The sequence below is a fragment of the Narcine bancroftii genome, chromosome 10 (assembly GCF_036971445.1).
Source record: "Narcine bancroftii isolate sNarBan1 chromosome 10, sNarBan1.hap1, whole genome shotgun sequence".
Taxonomy (NCBI): domain Eukaryota; kingdom Metazoa; phylum Chordata; class Chondrichthyes; order Torpediniformes; family Narcinidae; genus Narcine; species Narcine bancroftii.
The window spans coordinates 58,453,938-58,474,914 of NC_091478.1; the positions used below are offsets into that span (position 1 = coordinate 58,453,938).

A 20,977-nucleotide genomic window follows, 5' to 3' on the forward strand; every position below is an offset into this window, starting at 1 on the left:
GAACTCATTCTCCGATCTATTATTGTTAAGTGCTGCTAGGCCATTAATGACACCTCATCTCTCTCAGCTACTTCTGGGGAATAGAGCTGTAATTACTTGCAATGAATTTGTACCTGCTTCACGTGAGCAAGACATAACTAAGCAATTTTCCAAAATGACAGTTGCAACTGTACTTGAACCACTTGTGACAAATGACTTATTCCAAGAAACAAACTTTCATGATACAACCGCTTGGAAGGTGCTTCAGGGACTATCCTGTATTCAGCCATTTCTTGATGGTGAAGAGAGGTTTCTGTGACAATGACCTCAGGAGGAGGCACCACTGGCTGGAAGTAGCTGCGGCCCCCAGCATGGTGATCCTTGGTGATCACGTGCATGGCTCATTAAAGCATCATTTGTTGAAAACAGGGGTGGGGGGGGAAATCATTCAGCCCTTCAAACCTGCTTCATCATTCAACCAACCCCCAACCCCTCGATGCCTTTTAAAAAATATCAGTGTTAAAAATATTCAGTAACTTGACCCGTATACCTTTCTGCAGTAGAGAATTTCAAATTCACCACAATGAGTGAAGCAATTTCTCCTCATCTCAGTCCTACATCTCTTTTCCTGTAACCAGAGTCTGTGAGCATCCTTCTCTTGATGACTGTCTTCGTCCCTCACGATGTCATCTGAAGATACAGGGTGACAGAGCTCCCACCTCCTCCAAGGGCTCAGGGATGCTTTCTCTGCATTAGCTTCCACAGTGCACTTCGCTGAGTTGGCCTCCCCATTTTTTTTTCTAATAATCAATGGAAAAATGGCTGGAAGATGCTGCAAAGCCAGAGATGGTAAATCCACAGGTGGAATAGTTGTTTTCAAGCCACCTTGCAGGTACCATTCCCCCCCCCACCCCCCATATAAACTGGGCAGGTGTGAAGAGAGCACATAAAATACTGCAGATGCTGGAATGCACAGAGCAAAAATGAAAATCTGCTGGAGGATCAAGCGGTATCAATGGGATGTCAAGGTTTTGGAAGTAAACCTGAAAGTCTGCAGATGCTGGGGGTCTAGTGCAGTACACAAAAGTCAGCAGATCATGCAGTATCCCAAGAAAAAGAAGCAAGACAGCAACTGTCAATGCAGTGCAAGTACCAGAGATCCTTGTGAGGGGTCACATTTGGAAATGGAACTGGAAACCATGACGGCGGTGGCAAGTAGCCAGGAAGAACAAGCAAGTCCCAGTGAGTGAATGGTCGCAGCATTCAAGAGCAGCAGGGATAAGAGCAGTGAGAGAGACTCTGAAAGAACTCCCTTCCAAGAGAGAAGGGCCTCTTCAGGGTTGGGATCCCTCAAAGAGACTTTGCAGTGGTAAACAAGAAAATCTTCAGGTTCTGGGGTCGAGTGCACACACAAAAGTGTGGGAGAAACTCAGCAGGCCACATCACAGCCATTGGTAAGAAACAAAGAGTGCAGCATTTGTCATTTTTCCAAAATAACAGTTGTATCCGTACTTGAACAACTTGTGACGAAACACTTGTTCTAAGAAACAATTTTCACAACCAGTTTAGGTCAGTGGTTCTCAACCTTTTTTTTCCCAATACCACCTTAAGTAATACCTTACTAACCACAGAGCACCTATGGCATAGGATGGAAAAAGGAGGTTGAGATCCACTGGTTTAAGTCGTGTTTCAGGCCTACCTTGCATTCAGCTATTTAAATTATAATTTAATTTTGAGGTACACTCGGTAACTGGCCCTTCCAGCTCATGAACCCGTGCTGCCCAAATACACCCACGTGACCAATTAACCTCCTAATCCCATACTTCTTCGGAACATGGGAGAAAACTGGAGCACCTTAATGATGAAGACAGGTGTCTGGGATGAGGACCACAGGAGGCGGCACAACTGGCTGGAAATGGCTGCGAACGTCATCAAGACTGAGAGTGCCGAAGAGAGATGGTCAATTTAGTGAGGACGTGCCTAGGGGGTTGCACAGGGGCCAGGAAGGGATTGGTGAACCAGGAAGTGGAGGAGGAAGATGGACAGCAGCAATTCACAGGCAGTTGCCAAAGGGAGAGAGACAAAGGAATCAGGTGAGTCATACAGGATGCTGTGAGGCAAACTATAGATGATAAAAATACTTTCCTCGACATCTGGCTCCCCCACAAGTACAACAACATCCTATCTCTGCTTCTCAATACCATGAGTAACTTACTTTTCCACGTAAATATAGACGCATGACTCACAGGGAAGAGTGAGGTACAAAGGCAAGGCTTGTCAACTCTTCCCCTGCTACACTGCCTCATGCATCCAACTTTATCCACTTTGCAGCTAACTTTCACCTTGATCTCAAATTCTCTCAGTCCATCTTTCCCCTTTCTCAATCTTTCCATCTCTATCTTGGGAGTCAAACTCTACAGACATTTTCTACAAACCCACCAACTCCCACGGTTACCTCAACTACAACACACCCTCTCCGCTGTAAGACTTGTATTCCTTTCTCTCATTTTCTCCATCTCCATCACACGGCATGGTTGGCGTAGTGGTTAGCATAACTCATTTACAGTGCCAGCGATCAGGACCAGGGTTCGAATCCCATGCTGTCTGCGAAGAGTTTGTACATTCTCACATGTCTGCATGGGTTTTCCCTGGGGGCTCCGGTTTCCTCCCACTGTTAGAACTGTACCAAGGGTGATGGTCAAATGGGTGAAAACACTGGGCTGAAACAGCCTGTTACCGTGCTGTATTTCTGAATGTATGTGTCTAAGTGTGCTCCCAGGATGAGGTCTTCCATTCCAGATCATAGGAGATGTCCTCCTTCTTCAAAAAAACATAGTTTCCCCTCTACCATCATCAATTCAGACCTTACCTGCATCTCTTCTATTTCCCACACATCTGCCTTGGCCCCTTCCACCTCCACATGCAACAAGGACAGGATTCTCCTTGTCCTCATCGACCATCTAACCACCTACAATGTGATCCCACCACCAGACAGTTCAGTTCATTTATTATCCGATTGTGCAGTAAACACAACAAAGCAGGGTTCTCCAGTTCACGGTGCAGAACAATGCAAAACGCACAAACAGACATCTTTCCCTCTCCACCTCCTGCTGGGAATGCTCCATCCTGACTTCCTTGTCTACTCATGCCTTCCCACTAATCTCCTCCTTGGTACCAACCCCTGTGAACGCAGGAAGTGCCACACTTGCACCCACACTTCCTTACTCACCACCATTCAAGACCCCAAACAATCCTTCCAGGTGAAGCCACACTTCACTTGTGAATCTGTGAGGGTCATTTACTGCATTCGGGAGCCTCCTCTGATGTCGAGAAGGCTCCCATTGTGCCTCTTTGACATCAGAGAGCCTGGGCGCTCACTGGGAGTTCACTTCATTGAGCGCCTTCGCTCTGTTTGCTGCATTAACAGGGACCTTCCCAGTAGCCAATCATTTGAAATCCGCACCACATTTCCATGCCGATATGTCTGTCCGTGGCCTCATGCATTGCCAAACCGAGGCACTCTCCAACCAGATCGCATTAACATTGACTTCCCAGGTTTCTGTTAAGCCCCTCCCCTGCTCTCACTCTCTCTCTTTCCCTCTGCCGCTCTTTTCTTTCCTCCAGCTCCCCACGCACTTTTCTCTCCATTTAGAGCTACCCCTCCCCCATATCACTTTCCAGCTTGTTTCCCTTGTGCTCTCCCCCCACCTATCCTGCCCCACCATTTTATTCAGGTGCCTGCCTGCTTTCTGCTCATACCCTAATGCAGGGCTCAGGCCTGAAACGTTGGTTCTGTATCTTTGCTATACAGGGAATGCTGTGTGAATTGCTGTTTCTCCAGCACTTTTAGGTATTGAACTACAATCTCAGCATCTGCAGACTTTCTTATTTAACTCAGAGGGACATGTATGAAGTGCAAGCAGCAAATTTGCAAATTAATTTGGGAATAATGGCCTGAGGAGCCTGTTCCTGTTGTAAAAGGAGACCATATACGTTAGAGACACAGTTGTCCAGATCCACAGGGACCCACTTACCTTGCTGAGACCATTGAATAGTACATTGAAATGTGGAAGGACGGAGCCTCTGGCCACCTTCACAATGTTGTACAGAGCCTCGCAGGCATAGTAACGCAACCGGCTATCGGCATCATTGAAACATGTCAAAACTGGTTCAATCAGTTCCTTCAGATATAAACCGGAATCCTGCAGAGAAAATAAATACACACTGAACACCAACACTGAATGCCTCAAGGAGCGAGGATTTTACACTGACTTTCCAGTTTCTGCTCCTGGTGGCTTTGTCACATGGATCAGGACTGGATGAAGTCCTCTGCCTTTGTCCTCATGTGGACAAAGTATCCCATCCAAGTAACTGCAAAGTCAGACTGATCTTTCTTAATGTTACCCTCCAAATCCGAACCTAATGCTGTAACTGTGATCAGTGGACCTTCCAGGGATTGAGCTCATTGGCAGGTAATGTGGTGAAGACTATTTGCAACAAATTCCTGGGTGAAAAACTGACCCTGCCAGAGAAGCCACATTAAACTGAATTTTATCAGCTTCATATTACCATTCCCTCCTTACATTCAGCTACAGCCTCCAAAAACTCAGCTCACCTTCCCACATGTCAGCTCACCTTCCCACATGCCCAAGTCACTCACTCACACAACTACCTCCCAAGGCTCAAAATCATTTAGTCAATCATTTCAGGCAAAAATCATCAAAAAGAGAGATTATACAGAGGAGAGAGAGCTGATACCAGAATAATGGATTGAGTGGGAAAAAGATAAAGAACTCCGCTCTGCGAGAGGCAGTCTATTGAACTAAAGTTCAAATAGGCAGGCAAAAAAGAAACAGAATTCAGCTCAGCTAACATCTTTTCACAAGGGATCCCAACAAAGGTTCCACTCAATTTCAAAGTCTGTTTTGTATTAATCCAAGACTCCCAGTACCAATTCTGAACTTGTATTAAATAGTTTAAAACATGCCACAAAATATATGACAAGGTTCATCTTCCCCACCCAATCACTTCAGTCTCTAACAATACCAGCTCATGGTACTCTCTGGAAATATTATACACAGTCTAAGTTAGAAAAGTGTAATTTGAACACAAGCACATTTGTGTGAGGTATTCCCATTTTGCAGCATTTTAAAAAATATTTTATTTTTCATTTTCCATAAATATATATACATTAAGTATATTGACCAGCCAGTGGTGGTGGTGGTGGTGGTGGTGACATGGTCTTTGCCCTCAGACAGCTCCAAGAAAAGTGCAGAGAACAAAACAAAGGACTCTACATCACCTTTGTTGACCTCACCAAAGCCTTCGACACCGTGAGCAGGAAAGGGCTTTGGCAAATACTAGAGCGCATCGGATGTCCCCCAAAGTTCCTCAACATGATTATCCAACTGCACGAAAACCAACAAGGTCGGGTCAGATACAGCAATGAGCTCTCTGAACCCTTCTCCATTAACAATGGCGTGAAGCAAGGCTGTGTTCTCGCACCAACCCTCTTTTCAATCTTCTTCAGCATGATGCTGAACCAAGCCATGAAAGACCCCAACAATGAAGACGCTGTTTACATCCGGTACCGCACGGATGGCAGTCTCTTCAATCTGAGGCGCCTGCAAGCTCACACCAAGACACAAGAGAAACTTGTCCGTGAACTACTCTTTGCAGATGATGCCGCTTTAGTTGCCCATTCAGAGCCAGCTCTTCAGCGCTTGACGTCCTGCTTTGCGGAAACTGCCAAAATGTTTGGCCTGGAAGTCAGCCTGAAGAAAACTGAGGTCCTCCATCAGCCAGCTCCCCACCATGACTACCAGCCCCCCCACATCTCCATCGGGCACACAAAACTCAAAACGGTCAACCAGTTTACCTATCTCGGCTGCACCATTTCATCAGATGCAAGGATCGACAATGAGATAGACAACAGACTCGCCAAGGCAAATAGCGCCTTTGGAAGACTACACAAAAGAGTCTGGAAAAACAACCAACTGAAAAACCTCACAAAGATAAGCGTATACAGAGCCGTTGTCATACCCACACTCCTGTTCGGCTCCGAATCATGGGTCCTCTACCGGCACCACCTACGGCTCCTAGAACGCTTCCACCAGCGTTGTCTCCGCTCCATCCTCAACATCCATTGGAGCGCTCACACCCCTAACGTCGAGGTACTCGAGATGGCAGAGGTCGACAGCATCGAGTCCACGCTGCTGAAGATCCAGCTGCGCTGGATGGGTCACGTCTCCAGAATGGAAGACCATCGCCTTCCCAAGATCGTATTATATGGCGAGCTCTCCACTGGCCACCGTGACAGAGGTGCACCAAAGAAAAGGTACAAGGACTGCCTAAAGAAATCTCTTGGTGCCTGCCACATTGACCACCGCCAGTGGGCTGATAACGCCTCAAACCGTGCATCTTGGCGCCTCACAGTTTGGCGGGCAGCAGCCTCCTTTGAAGAAGACCGCAGAGCCCACCTCACTGACAAAAGGCAAAGGAGGAAAAACCCAACACCCAACCCCAACCAACCAATTTTCCCTTGCAACCGCTGCAATCGTGTCTGCCTGTCCCGCATCGGACTGGTCAGCCACAAACGAGCCTGCAGCTGACGTGGACTTTTTACCCCCTCCATAAATCTTCGTCCGCGAAGCCAAGCCAAAGATATTGACCAGCCTGAATAACTGAAAAACAGTAAAATGTCAGTGATTTAATGCTAGGTCAGTCTGCAGAAACTTTCCCATTCTTGCATAGCAGTTTTGAAAGAAGATATGGGTTTGGATTGGTCAATTTTATGCCAAATCTTTCATCATTGCTGCTTCTTATTTTGTTCAGTCCTTGGACATTCAGCAACTTTACGAGAACCTTTTTGAAGTATTCACGGCTCCTGGCTGATGTTTGGTATCTTAGCCATTCCCAGCTCCTAACTGTAACAATTTTGGGAAGTAACATTGCCATTCCAACATGAGATGGCATTGAGAATATACTAGATATAGAAGCTTTAACTGGCTAATGTCCCTCAAAGAGTTAGGGGTCTACCTAGCCCATTTTAACCTTTTGGGTTCTACAGCAAGTTCACAGCCTCCACTCCATGTGCTAACCCTGAAGGCAAACCGTGCAACCCTCATTATTTGGTGCCCTTCTGATGGCGCACATCTCTGTGACCGAACAGGGCCCTTTTGTACCCCCACGCTGGTGGGGCAGCCGTCGGGGCTTACTGATTGCCTCGTGGCTTAGGCCTCAGCTCGTGCCCCAGCCAACATGATGACATCACCGCTGCGCGGGGCAAAAGTCCCGTAGGCCTTAAAGGGGCGCGCGCGAAATTCAAATAAACAGTTCAAATGAAACTGTGTCCTGTGGTGTGTTTCTGTGTGTGCATTCCAGATCATAGGAGATGACCCCACAGAGCCCAGACGTTATCTGGTCTCCAACCATGGATTCGTCGGTGATCAGCGCTGTCTCCGTGAAACTTCCTCCCCCCCCCACCTTTTGGACCCATCGACCTCGCACGTGGTTTGGGCAGGCGGAGGCACAGTTTCATCTCAGACAGATCACCTCTGACTCCATGATGTTCTACCATGTGGTGAGCACCCTTGATGAAGAAACTGCTGCCAGAGAGGACGGTCTGATCCACGATCCTCCAGAGAAGGGCAAGGATGTCATCCTCCTCCTCGGCACCTTCGGTCTCTCCCATCGGCAGCGCACGGCCAAACCCTCTCTTTACTGCTCAATGCCTCAGTAAAGCACAACAAGATCCAGAAGACTCACACCACTGGATTCACTATATGTCTTGCTAATCATTTTTTCTCTGCATCAGAGGAAGGAAACAATGTACCAGGCTAAGCACAAGTCGATAGAAAAGCTTACTGAAATTAATTCAACAGTGGGAAAACATTACAATGATCCACATTAACTGGAGTAAACTGCTGATTTCTTTTAAAATAGAAGGTAGGGGCAGCAGGGTCCCATGACTACTCCTCCAATTTGAAGAAAGGGGGATCGAAAGAGAAGTTGTTCAGGCGAAGACGGATTCAGCTCGGCAGAGGACAGTGAGTGGTTAAATTTTAATTTAGACACACAGCTATTTCACCTCCTAAGTCAGTGCCACCCAATTAACCTACACCCCAGTACACTTTGAAGAGTGGGAGGAAACCAGAGCCCCCAGGGAAAACCCATGTAGACATGGGGAGAACAAATAAACTCCTTACAGATGGCGTGGGATTCGAACCCAAGTCACTGTAAAGGCACTGTGTTAACCACTACACCAAACGTGCATTAAGATGGGAACAAAGCTGTCTTTCAAATTTTCAATACAAAGGGCATCAAATCTGAAATTGACTCTCTCTCTCTCAAACAGGTCTTGGTTAAAGACAGATGAAAATAACTAACTGTTGAATTTATTTGCTGACTGAAGGCTTCAAGGATTAAGGAGCTGAGTGGTTGAAAGGGAAGCTACAAATCAGCCATGACCTAATTAACTGACTTGAGGAGCTGGGCGGCTTGCTCCTTCAAGTACATGGATTACTGGTGCCGCTTAAATTTCAGTGTGCAGATCAGCTTTTGAGATGGTTAGTCAAGAGGGGAATCTTTTCTGATTCTTAGAGGAATATGAAAAGGTCAGAAATAGGAGCAGGAGTCAGACATCCACTCTAACATTTAATAGGACCACGGCTGATCTGGTAGTGGATTCAGCTCCATGGGCCCATCACCCTTAATTCTCCACTGTGGAAAAATCTACCCGTGTCTTGAATACAAAAATGAGGCAGCCTCTTCTGCTTCATTTGGGAGGTGAATTTCACAGATTCACTATTCTCTGGGGAAAAAGTTCCTCCTCATCATGAATTAGCTGTGGAAATTGAGATAAACAAATATGATTTGATTGGGATTACAGAAACATGGCTGCAGGGTGGGCAAGCCTGGGAACTTAACATCCTGGGATATACACTATTTAGGAGGGATCGGCAAGAAAAAAAAGGGGGTGGAGTAGTATTGATGGTGAGAGAAGGGACCGACACGATTGACAGGAAGGATATTAACTCAGAATATGCGGAATCTATATGGGTAGAACTGAGGAATAGCAAGGGGCGGAAAACGTAAGTGGGGGTGGTATATACGCCTCCAAATAGTAGTGTAGAGGTGAGGGAAGGCATTAAAAGAGAAATTAGAAAAGCGTGCAATAAGGGAACAGCTGTCATCATGGGAGACTTTCATTTGCATATAGATTGGACTAGTCAAATTGGTAAAAATACAGAGGAGGAGGAATTCCTTGAATGTTTACGGGACGGTTATCTAGACCAATATGTCGAGGAACCAACTCGGGAGCAGGCCATTTTAGATTGGGTATTATGCAATGATAAGGGCATAATAAGGGGCTAATCAGCAATCTTGTTGTGCGAGGCCCTTTGGGTAGGAGCGATCACAATATGATCGAATTCTCACTCGACATGGAGAGTGATGAAATTAAAACCGAGACTAAGGTCCTGAATTTAAATAAAGGGAATTATGATGGTATGAGACGGGAGTTGAGTAAGATTGATTGGGTGGTGTTTATGGGGGAGTTGACTGTGGATAGACAATGGAAAGCATTCACAGATCTAATGGAGAAATTGCAAAAATCGTTTATACCGGTTTGGCATAAAAATAAACCAAAAAAGGTGACTCAACCGTGGATAACAAGGGAAATTAGAGACAGCATTGGGTCCAAAGAGAGAGCATATCAATTGGCCAAAAAAAGTACCGCAACTGAAGACTGGGAGCAGTTCAAGATGCAGCAAAGAAGGACAAAGGGATTAATCAAGAGAGCAAAAATAAATTATGAAAGTAAGCTTGCGGCAAATATAAAAACCGACTGCAAAAGCTTTTATAAATATGTCAATAGGAAAAGATTGGTGAAATCCAGAGTAGGTCCTTTGCAGTCGGAATCAGGGGAATATATAATGGGGAATAAGGAAATGGCAGACCAATTAAATTCTTACTTTAGTTCAGTTTTTACAAGAGAGGATACAAATAACCTCCCAAGGATGTTGGGAAACATAGAGACTAATGCAAGGGAGGAACTGAAAGAAATCAGTATCTCTAAGGACATGGTCTTGGGGAAATTGATGGGATTGAAGGCAGATAAATCCCAAGGGCCTGATAATCTACATCCTAGAGTACTCAAGGAAGTGGCCATTCAGATAGCAGATGCTTTAAGAATTATTTTCCAGAACTCGATAGACTCAGGATCAGTACCCATGGATTGGAGGGTAGCTAATGTTACCCCACTATTTAAAAAGGGGGGTAGAGAAAAAGCGGGGAATTATCGGCCTGTGAGCCTTACATCAGTAGTGGGAAAAATGATGGAATCCATTATTAAGGATGTAATAGCGGAGCATATGACTAGCAGAGAAGGGATCGGACGGAGTCAACATGGATTTACAAAAGGTAAATCATGCTTGACAAATCTATTGGAATTCTTTGAGATGGTGACAGGTAAAATAGATGGGGGAGAGCCAGTGGATGTGGTGTACCTGGACTTCCAAAAGCCCTTCGATAAGGTCCCGCATAAACGACTGGCTTCCAAAATCAAGGCTCATGGGATTGGGGGCAAAGTATTGATGTGGATTGAGAACTGGCTGGCAGGTAGAAGACAGAGAGTTGGGATAAATAGCTCATTTTCTGAGTGGCAGGCGGTGACCAGTGGGGTACCACAGGGAACTGGACTGGGACCCCAGCTGTTCACAATTTACATTAATGATCTGGATGAGGGGATTGGATGTAATATCTCCAAATTTGCAGATGACACTGAGCTAGGAGGGGTTGTGTGCACGGAAGAGGGGTTCAGGAAGCTCCAGTGTGATTTGGATAAATTGAGGGACTGGGCAGATCCATGGCAAATGCACTACAATGTGGATAAATGTGAGGTTATCCACTTTGGTAATACAAACCGGAGGGCAGATTACTATTTGAATGGCAATAGATTAAGAGATGGGGAAGTGCAGAGAGACCTAGGGGTACTTGTACATCAGTCTCTGAAGGCGAGCATGCAGGTACAGCAGGCGGTTAAAAAGGCAAATGGTATGTTGGCCTTCATATCAAGAGGGTTTGAGTATAGGAACAAGGATACCTTACTGCAGCTGTACAGGGCCTTGGTGAGACCACACCTGGAGTATTGTGTGCAGTTTTGGTCACCTTATCTAAGGAAGGATGTTCTTGCAATGGAGGGAGTGCAGAGGCGATTCACCAGGCTGATACCTGGAATGGCAGGAATGACTTATGAGGAAAGATTGTGCAAATTGGGATTGTACTCGCTGGAGTTTAGAAGATTGAGAGGGGATCTCATAGAGACATATAAAATTCTGGCAGGATTGGACAATGTTTCCAATGATGGGAAAATCCAGAACCCGGGGCCATGGTTTGAGGATAATAGGCAAACCATTTAGGACCGAGATGAGGAGGAATTTCTTTACCCAGAGGGTGGTGAATCTGTGGAATTCATTGCCACAGAGGGCAGTAGAGGCAGGTTCATTAAATATATTTAAGAGGGAATTAGATATATTTCTTCAGTATAAGGGTATTAAAGGTTACGGAGAGAAGGCGGGGACGGGGTACTGAACTTTAAGATCAGCCATGATCTCGTTGAATGGCGAAGCAAGCTCGAAGGGTCGAATGACCTACTCCTGCTCCTATCTTCTATGTTTCTATGTTTCTATCTCTGTCCTAAACCTATTCCCCCACATCTTGAGACTATATCCTCACCTACCATGGAAACAATTTTCCTGCTTCTTTCATTTTTATCCCCATCATAAATTTATGTTTTGACAATGATAAGAAAAGGTGAATGTGCATGTGAGAGAGAGGGAAAAAATGGTATTTGCAAAAAGTCGTATATTTCCATTTAAATTAGGCAATTGGCGTCTCTTTTACAAAGGGCACGGCTGCCATTGAGGTGTCAGTGAGGAACATTGAAATAATTAAGATGTTAAAATTCCAACTCTGTAAACCGTGAAGCTGCAGGTTCAACTCAATGCATATTAAGTAAGGCTTACTGGAGCAAAAATATGGGTTCTATGCTCTTCAGAGGCAAGTCAGATATGGTCACTCAATTAAAGATGTGTGTTTGCAAAATTTTAAGTGAGAAGATTGAAAATCAATCATCCAATGCACTGAAAACACATTTATTTTCACTATCTGAGATCCATGAAATTTTCACCTTTATAAGTAAACATAGCTTGTACTCAAAGTTTAAGTGCATTGATGGCAGAGAGTAGAAAACCAAACGATGGCAGTAGTGTTAGAAGCATGAATCATCTCCAGTGACCGGGCTTGAAAGAAGTTTGCAATACATCATCATGCTGGTGAAACTCAGGAGGTCGCATGGCATCCATAGGGAAAGAAAGGGTCAAACCTTCCTGACCAAGGGTCTCACCTGAAGTTTTGGATGCTGCGTGATCTACTGAGCTTCTCCAGCATGGTCGTGTATTGCTCCCAACCCCACCATCTGCAGAGTTTCTTGTTTAACTAAAAAGAGGTTGTCAGTGAGCAAAGAATCATCAGGCTGAAGGGCTTTAAACAAGTTCCAGTGAACTGCCATAGGCTTATTGTAAGTTGCACGTGACCCACCTTGCCAAGAGCGATGGAACAAGCAGCAAGACCAATCAGCCCACCCTTGCGGCTGTGGGGATGTTGCGATAGTGCAAATTCCTGCGACAGGATCTGGATTACATGCTTTATTTGTCCAATGTTATTCTGTGCTACAAACTCTCGCACCAGTCTGAAAGATAGGATAAAATTCAAGATTACTCAACCACGTAGAATCATTGTTATTTATTTTCCCCACCTTATATCCTCCCTTCCAAAAGTGTTGACCTCTTAAAGAAAAGGATTGACCAGTCAGTGCAACAGTCCACTCGAGAGGCAACAGAAATGATTGAGAAAATTCCCCCCCCTTTCGTTTCACTGACAACCAGTATCTCAGCTCACATAAGAATGGAACAAATAGAAGGAGGGATTGGCCATCTGGCCCGCTGAGCTTGCTCCACCATTCAATAAGAACATGGCGGATCTGGCCATGGATTTAGTTCCATTTATCCACCAGTTTCACACAACACTTAATTCCCCATTCCTCAAAAATCTAGTTGTGTATTAGATACATGTAGTGAGGTTGACTCTGCTGCTTCCTTGGGCGGATAATTCTGTAGATTCACTACTCTCTTGGAGAAGCAGTTCCTCCTTATCTATGTTAAATCTACACCCCTGAATCTTGAGGCTACGTCCCCCAGTTCTAGTCTTACCTGCAAAAGGAAACAACTTTCCTGTTTCTCTCCTACCTATTCCTTTCAAAATTTTATGTGTCCCTATAAGATCCTTCTTCATCCTTATGACCAAATCCCATCATTTCTGGAATCAACTTGGTGAATCTCCTCTGCACCATCTCCAAGGATTGTACATCCTTCTTCAAGGGGACCAGAAATGCACGCAGTTCTCACCAGTACCCTGTGCCACATGCAGCATAACCTCCCGGTCCTTATATTCAGTCTCTCTAACAATGAAGGTCAAAATTTCCATTTGTCTTCTTGATTAACTGGAAATTAACTCTTCAAGACCTGCTAAAGACCATGCTGACCTTATTCCACCTAAGAGAGAGGAATAAATACCAAGCTTGAAGGAATTATTAAGAAATTTATTTCATTAGTATACATGGAATTACAGGAGAAAATGTCTAAATTAGGTTTATCTTCTTTTTTCTTTGACTTGGCTTCGCGGACGAAGATTTATGGAGGGGGTAAAAAGTCCACGTCAGCTGCAGGCTCGTTTGTGGCTGACAAGTCCGATGCGGGACAGGCAGACACGGTTGCAGCGGTTGCAGGGGAAAATTGGTTGGTTGGGGTTGGGTGTTGGGTTTTTCCTCCTTTGCTTATAGGTCAAAGGAAAGATGGGAACGAGATTTAAATAGATCAACAGACAATGCAAAATTTGTGTAAAGTTATTATGATTAATATAATTAATGTAAGATACAAGTTGCTTCAATATAATTTTTTACAACTATATTTTACACCTCAAAAACTGAATAAATGGAAATCAGATATTTCAGATTGATGTTTTAGGTGTAGTGATTGGATCATTTTTATGTTCAACTTGGTCTTGTTCAAAAGTTAAACCATTTTGGATTTCTATTAGTAATTTTTTTTACAAGTAACTGGTGTTGTTTTTCTGTTAAATCCAGAATGATTTTTGTTGGGAAATTTGGGAAATATAATTCCTAAACTAGATTTATCAAATTCTCAATTAAAATTTGCTAAATTAGCTCTGGTAATAACAAGAAAGTGTATTGGTGTTACTTGGAAATCTGATGTCTCTTTAACATTAGGAAGATGGCAAACAGAAATTCAAAGTTGTATTCCATTAGAAAAAATTACGTGTAATTTGAGGGGTAAACACTTTTTTTTTACAGATTTGGAGCCAGTATTAAAACAGAAGGTTTAAATTTATTTATAATTCCTTTGATTCCTCCGGTTTCATGAAGTCTTCCCTTAATGAACTACCTTTCTGTGGAAATGTTTTTATGTGAAATTCTCGAGTGTTTCCAAGAGCAATCCAAATCAATATGTATTCTTATTATTTTAGTATATTAGTGTTTTATTATATTTTTTGTAGTTTTTGTTTTTTTCCGGTAGGTAGGGGGGGTTTGGGGGAGGCTTTTCTTTTTTCCCTCTTTTTATATATTAATTCAACATGTATTAATCATTTTCTTTGTAGACTATTTTGATATATGAAAACTGTATCTATGCATGTGTTTATTATAAATAAAATATTCCCAAAAAAAAGAAAGTTTTGAGACTTCCTCAAACATAAAATACTATTTGCTCCCATCAAATCTGTAGCTATGAAAGAGGCTTCAGAAACAGCCAACAAAATAAGCACATTTTGAAATATGAAGCATCATCAGCACTTGATGAAAGTCCAGAGGTGTTTGTCCAATCAAAGCAAATAGTCTCAATTCAGTTTAAATGCTTTTGAATTCAGGAAGGGAATGATTTGAACTTCAGGAAGGAAAACCAAAGGTGTGCGATCCAGTGATCATTGGGGGATCAGAGGTGGAGAGGGTGAGCAAATTTAAATGTCAGGGACACACTATCTTGAAAGACCCAACACACTAATGTCATCGTGAAGAAAGCACGTCAGCGCCTCTACTTCTTCAGGGGTTTGCGGCAGTTTTGTGCGACAGTAGAAACCTTGGCAAACGTTTACAGATGTGGAGTGAAAAGTGTGCTGACTGGCTGCATCACGGTCTGATATAGGGACAGCTGAGCGGAAAGGTAGTAGACACAACCCAGTACATCACAGGCAAAAGTAACTCCACCATCGAGAAATCTACATGGAGCACTGGCGCCCCGAGAGCAGCAGCAATTATCAAGGATCCACAGCACTAAGCACATGCTCTGTTCTCGCAACTATCAGGAAAGAGATCTAGGAGCCTCCAGGTTCAGGAACAGATGCTACCCCTCCACCATCAGACAGACTCCATCAGAGACTCATTTAAGGGGTCTTATTTTGTACATTATTTATTACTGAATATTTATTTTTTTCTGTATTGTACAGTTTGTTTGTATACAATTCTTAGTTTACATTTCTCTCTTTTGTACATGCGTCTTTCTTCTTGAGTTACTGATAAGTAGAAATTTTGCCGCGCCCACAGGAAAAAGAATCTCCGGGTCGTATGTGGTCTGAAAATAAATCTGAACTTTCCACATTAGATTATGGTCTGCACTGGAACATTGAGTAAATGTTTTTCAGAAGATGCTGCTCAGCAGTTTCAGCACAGAAGGCAATTTCCACAAACCCAAATTAATCATTATGCCAGTACACCAGAGTAGTATTAACCCAACATCTACAGAATTACACGATGACTCAGTGCAAGAATGACTCATACATTGAAGGCAGCGAAGTTGGCACAATGCTATAACAGTGCCAGCAATTCAGATTCAAATCTGCCGCTGTCTATAAGGAGTTTGTACGTTCTCCCCATGTTTGCAAAGGTTTGCTCTGGGTGATTCAATTTCCTCCCATCCTCCAAAAATGTACAGGGTTTGTGGAGTAACTGGTGCATTTGGGCAGTGTGGGCTTGAAGGCACTCTTACCATGTTGTATTTCATTAAAATTAAATTAAAACAAAATTCCAAAGGGTTAGCAAATAGATGTAGGTAATTCCAAGGACAATTTTGAAAGGAGAGGATCTTTTTTGGGACTGAATATAAAATTTTTGATTTAGACATCCCCTGGGCAGGGGTTGTAATCCCGAAATTACTCCCAGCAAAGGTATGAATGGGAGGACATCAAATGAACCGGTGGCTGAAGAGGTGGGAGGGGTTTAATTTCCTGGAACACTGGCATCTCTTCCAGGGCAGAGTAAACCATGCAAGAGGGACAAATTGCACTTGAGCTGGAAGGGGACGAATATCCCGGCAGGGTGCATAATCTCTCGAGCAACTTGGAAAGGTTAAAATGAGCCTGGCAGGGTGGTGGATTACAAAGTAGTAGTAGTGCGCTGGATAAGGAAATTGAAGCAAATATGGAGGTGAGGGTAGGTGCAGTGAGCAGGCCACACAGGAAGTAAGGAAGGTCTGATTGGCTAAACTGCAGTCATTGTAATACAAGAAGCCTGAGAGAAAAGAGCGATGAACTCAGAGCATGCATTGGCGCATAGGATTGTGATGTTATAGGAGCTCGGTTGATGGGAGAGCAGGACTGGCAGGGTCCAAGTTTCTGTTATTGCCATATAATAAAACAGGGAACATATTACATGAAATTTCCTTCGTCTTCCGTAAGGCAGACATAGATTTGTCCTCAGCAAAAATTGCCTGACATCAGAGAAAGAGAAGCAAAAGAGAGCTCCACCCCACCCGCCCCCCCCCCCACCAAGTCACTGAGCATCCATGGATTTGCCTCCAGTGCTCCTGCAGCCTCCACAGCCACACAATCATCAGTCCAAACCATCAGCAACCAAGTTCCAGGACATCACAGGTAAAACCCTCCCACCATTGAGAACATCTACAGGGAATGCTACCGTTAGAGAACAGCAGCAATCATCAAGGATCCACACCACCCATCACTCACTCAGTTCTCACTGCTGCCATCAGGAAAGAGGTGTAGGTGCCACAAGACTCGCACCACCAGGTTCAGGAACAGGTGCTCCCCCTCCACCTCCTCAGATTTAACTGGGGAATCATTTAAGGACTCTTACTTGTGCACTTTATTGATTTTTTAAAATTCTCTCTGTATTGTAGTTGTTTACATTTCATCATCTGTGTATATTTCTTTATTTGTTTACATGTGTACATTTTGTACATTTTTATGTATTACCAATTAGTGGCAAATCTGTCTTGCCCACAGAAAAAGATGTCATGTGTGTACTCTGACAACAAATCTGAAATCTACAATGCAATGAATTGAAACGTGATTGTAGTAAAAAAACAGAAATGCTGGAGAAACTCAGCAGGTCTTGCAGTGTCCATAGGAGTTAAAGATATAGAACTGACATTTCTTCAAGGGCTCAGGCCTGAAATGCCAATTATATATCTTTACACCCAATGGGTGCTATAAGTCCTGCTGAGTTTCTGCAGCATTTCTGTGTCTTATAATAGATTTGTCTAAAAATCTGGAAATAGATTGATTTTACACTGCTTGACTTAATAGAGTTCTATATCCTCAGAGTACTGCCACATGGTTGCCAGTCAAACATAACTAGTCCACATTTGGCAAGGCAACATGCATGCAGTTTTTCCCCGCAGAAGGAAAATTACAAACACTTGTAGTGGTCTCAGTTTACCACAACCAGAGCAATTTTCTGGATCCTATGCCCAACATATCTGTTGGAAGTTCTGGACAGAAAGGAATCAGCAAGAAAGATGGCCAACATTCATCACTTGTACATTGAAACCCGCATTTCTGTAGATGGAAGATGTGCTCTTAGTTGTTTCAAAAGCCTTAGTGAGATGAAGGACACTCTATAAATGCAACACATTAACATGGATGTCAATTTTGAGATTTTCAGCTTCAAGTTTATCATCTGACTGCATGATAAACCCGACAAAACTGCATTCCTCTGGATCACAGTGCACACACATACACACACAAAAACAGTACCTAGCAGTCACATATAAGATATGAAGATACAATTTACAATAAATACACAGTAAAATCCATGGTATCCAGCAACTTTGAGGATTGGTAGCTCAGTGAGTTTTCTGGTTGCTTGAGACTCATACTTACAATGCCTAATTAATACACCTGCATTAAGAATAAACAGTTTAAAAGGCAAAAATATGATACTGTACTTACAGTGAACTAACTTCATTTGTCATGGAGGTACTCTAACAATAAATCTGAATGTGAAATATAAACCTGAAAGCATTTTACTTTACTTTCATTCTTTGAAAACATTTGACCGACGCTGCATTTGTGGGTTCCATCCCCTCCATGGAGGGGACAAAAGACAAACAATAGCATCATAATTATCCCCTCCCCCAAGCTAGGGATTAGTATATTATTACTTAATAAGGAGACACTTTGAGAGAGTCACCCCAATGGTGAGCGGCATCTCCCAGCTCTTCATCCTGGGAGATGCCATTTTATTCAAATACAACTTTATTCTAAACAGCTGCTGTGGGTGGGGCATGACCAAGACCCTCTGCTGTCTTAAATACTTGCTCCCATCTTCACCATAGGTTTAAGTGTTACTTCTGAGAATATTAACTTTTACAATTTTCAACTTTTATTAACATTTTTTTTTGCTTGAATTCCAGATTACAGGGGTTTTATTTTGGAATGATTTACTTGGTTCATCAATGTCACAGCCTGTGGAAAGAAGCTATTTCCCAGCCTGCCCTCCCTGATTTTGATGTTCCTATACCTCCTTCGTGATTACAGGTCAAAGATACTGTGTGCAAAATGGAAAGGGTCTTCTATACTTTGAGCCTGATTTAAGCAATGCTCCTGGTAAATGTTGTCAAATAGGGAAAAGGAAGACCCCAGTGATCTTCTTGTGCTTTTTGATGATCTGTGTTGACTTCTGGTCCGACACTTTGCAGCCACACAATGATGCAGCCAGACAGGACACTCTCCATTGTGCTCCAGTAAATGGTGTCAAGATGGGGGCAGTGGTCTTGCCCTCCTCAACCTCCTTAAAAAGTGTAGGCACTGCTGCACCTTCCTGACTAATGAGGAGGTGTTGTGGGTCTGTGAGACAAATGTCTTTATGCTCACACACTATTTATACATACCATATCAGAGTAGTCCATTCAGCCATTTTTGCCTAAAAACACAAACACTGGAGGAACTCTGCCGATCTTTCAGCATTCAAAAAAGGCAAAGATATATTGATAATGTCTCAGGCCTGAGCCCTTCTTCAAGGAATAAAAAGAATGAATCAAAAGCAGGAAATCTCAGAAAATCTTAGAATTCAGGCTGAGGGAGGAATCCAGCCCAACAAAAGGTTTTAATTGGATATGATAAGGGGCGAGATGAGAATTTAACATGCCTGTGCAATAGGAGAAAGGGAAGGGTGAGACAGAGCTGGAGGGAGGGTGGTTTAACGAAAGCCAGAGAAGTCGATATTAATGTCATCCGGTTGGAGGGTGCCAAGTTCGAAGCTGTTGTTCCTCCATTTTGTAGGTGGTCTCAGTCTAGCAGTGCATAATCCCACCATTGGACACATATTCCCCTCTCATCCCCTCTCCGCCTTCCACAAGGACTGCTCCCTCTGTGACTCCCTTGTTCACTCCTCCCTCTCCAGTGATCATCCCCTTGGTACCTACCCCTGTGACTGCAGGAAATGCTCCACTTGCACCCACACCTCTTCCCTCACCACCATTCGGGACCCCAACTAGTCTTCCAAGTTGGATCCCGCAGGAACAGTCCGATGTCCTGGACTGGGCTGTCAGGAATAGTTTTGGAAGCAAATACAATAGTAGCGCTTCAGAGGCTTCAAGGTAGAAACAGTCCTATGTCGGAGCCATTCCTCACAGGTCAGCGCCAGCACTGTTGTTACAGTGCCTCCAGCTGCACCACCATGTTCTAACATGAAAACCATGCTGATCAGGGTGTTGACTACCTCTGCCTTAAAAATATTCAAAGATACTCCCATTGCCCTTTGAGGAAAAGTTCCAAAGGCTAACAACACTGAGAAGAGATACCTTGAAGAAAGGCTCAGGCCCAAAACATTCGTTATATATCTTTACCTCCAATGGCCCGCTGAGTTCCTCCAGCATTTTTGTGTTTTACTAAGAATTCTGACTCCTCTTTTGCATAAATATTGACCTCTCTTACTTTTAAATAATGACCTCTGGAGCTATATTCTCAGACAAAGAACCCAATTCGTATCCTCCCTCATGATTTGACATGATTCAAGCGAGTCTACTCTTTTATATTTTAATCGGATAAATGTGCTTATTTATGCAATTCAGTGTTACCAAAGAAGAGAGCGGCCTGGAGGCCAACAAAGCAACCACAAACAGAGATAGCCAAGACATGCATTGTGGTTTAGTGCAGCCAGTAAACAGAGATAATCCTGAAGCCAGATGATAACATCAAGGTCGGAATACAGTTGTGACAGTGGCTCCGATACAGGTTTTCAAACTCTGGATCCCAGAATGAAGACAAAAAAAAGGAAAACTTCATATGGCCACGTGGGAGAAGGAAGAGGAACTACCCCGACTCTTTCAAATGAGTGGCACAGGCATAACAGGAGAATAACTTCCTTCTGTGCTGTCCAATTCTATAAACGGCACAATATGAATGGAATTGGAATCAATCCAAAAATGATCATCTCACTAAATTCCAGAATGACAGAGGGAATTAATGCATATGGATCAGCAGAATAGTGTGAAGCCAGATCCTGGTCTTGTTCAGTGAGCAGACCCTAATCCAAAACATAGACAAAGTGAGAAAGAAAAGGTTCAATGGAATAACTTGCTTGTAGTAATCTCAGTCACCAGAATTCCTGTCCCTGACTGCACACTGT

The 20,977-nt window shown here is 43.5% G+C and overlaps 1 protein-coding gene across 7 annotated transcripts in view; it reads right to left on the reverse strand.

Annotated features, from left to right (window-relative positions):
• vac14 (vac14 homolog (S. cerevisiae)) overlaps positions 1-20,977 on the reverse strand; it is a 416,406-nt gene that overhangs the window by 368,730 nt on the left and 26,699 nt on the right. For 6 of the 7 annotated variants that reach the window (XM_069900996.1, XM_069900997.1, XM_069900998.1 and 3 more), the window contains exons 3-4: positions 12,580-12,730; positions 4,014-4,181 (exon numbers count right to left, since the gene is read on the reverse strand). In XM_069900996.1, coding sequence (XP_069757097.1) covers positions 4,014-4,181; positions 12,580-12,730 — 319 coding nt within the window. The remainder of the gene's footprint in view (positions 1-4,013; positions 4,182-12,579; positions 12,731-20,977) is intronic. The other variant, XM_069901003.1, reaches the window with a different exon arrangement.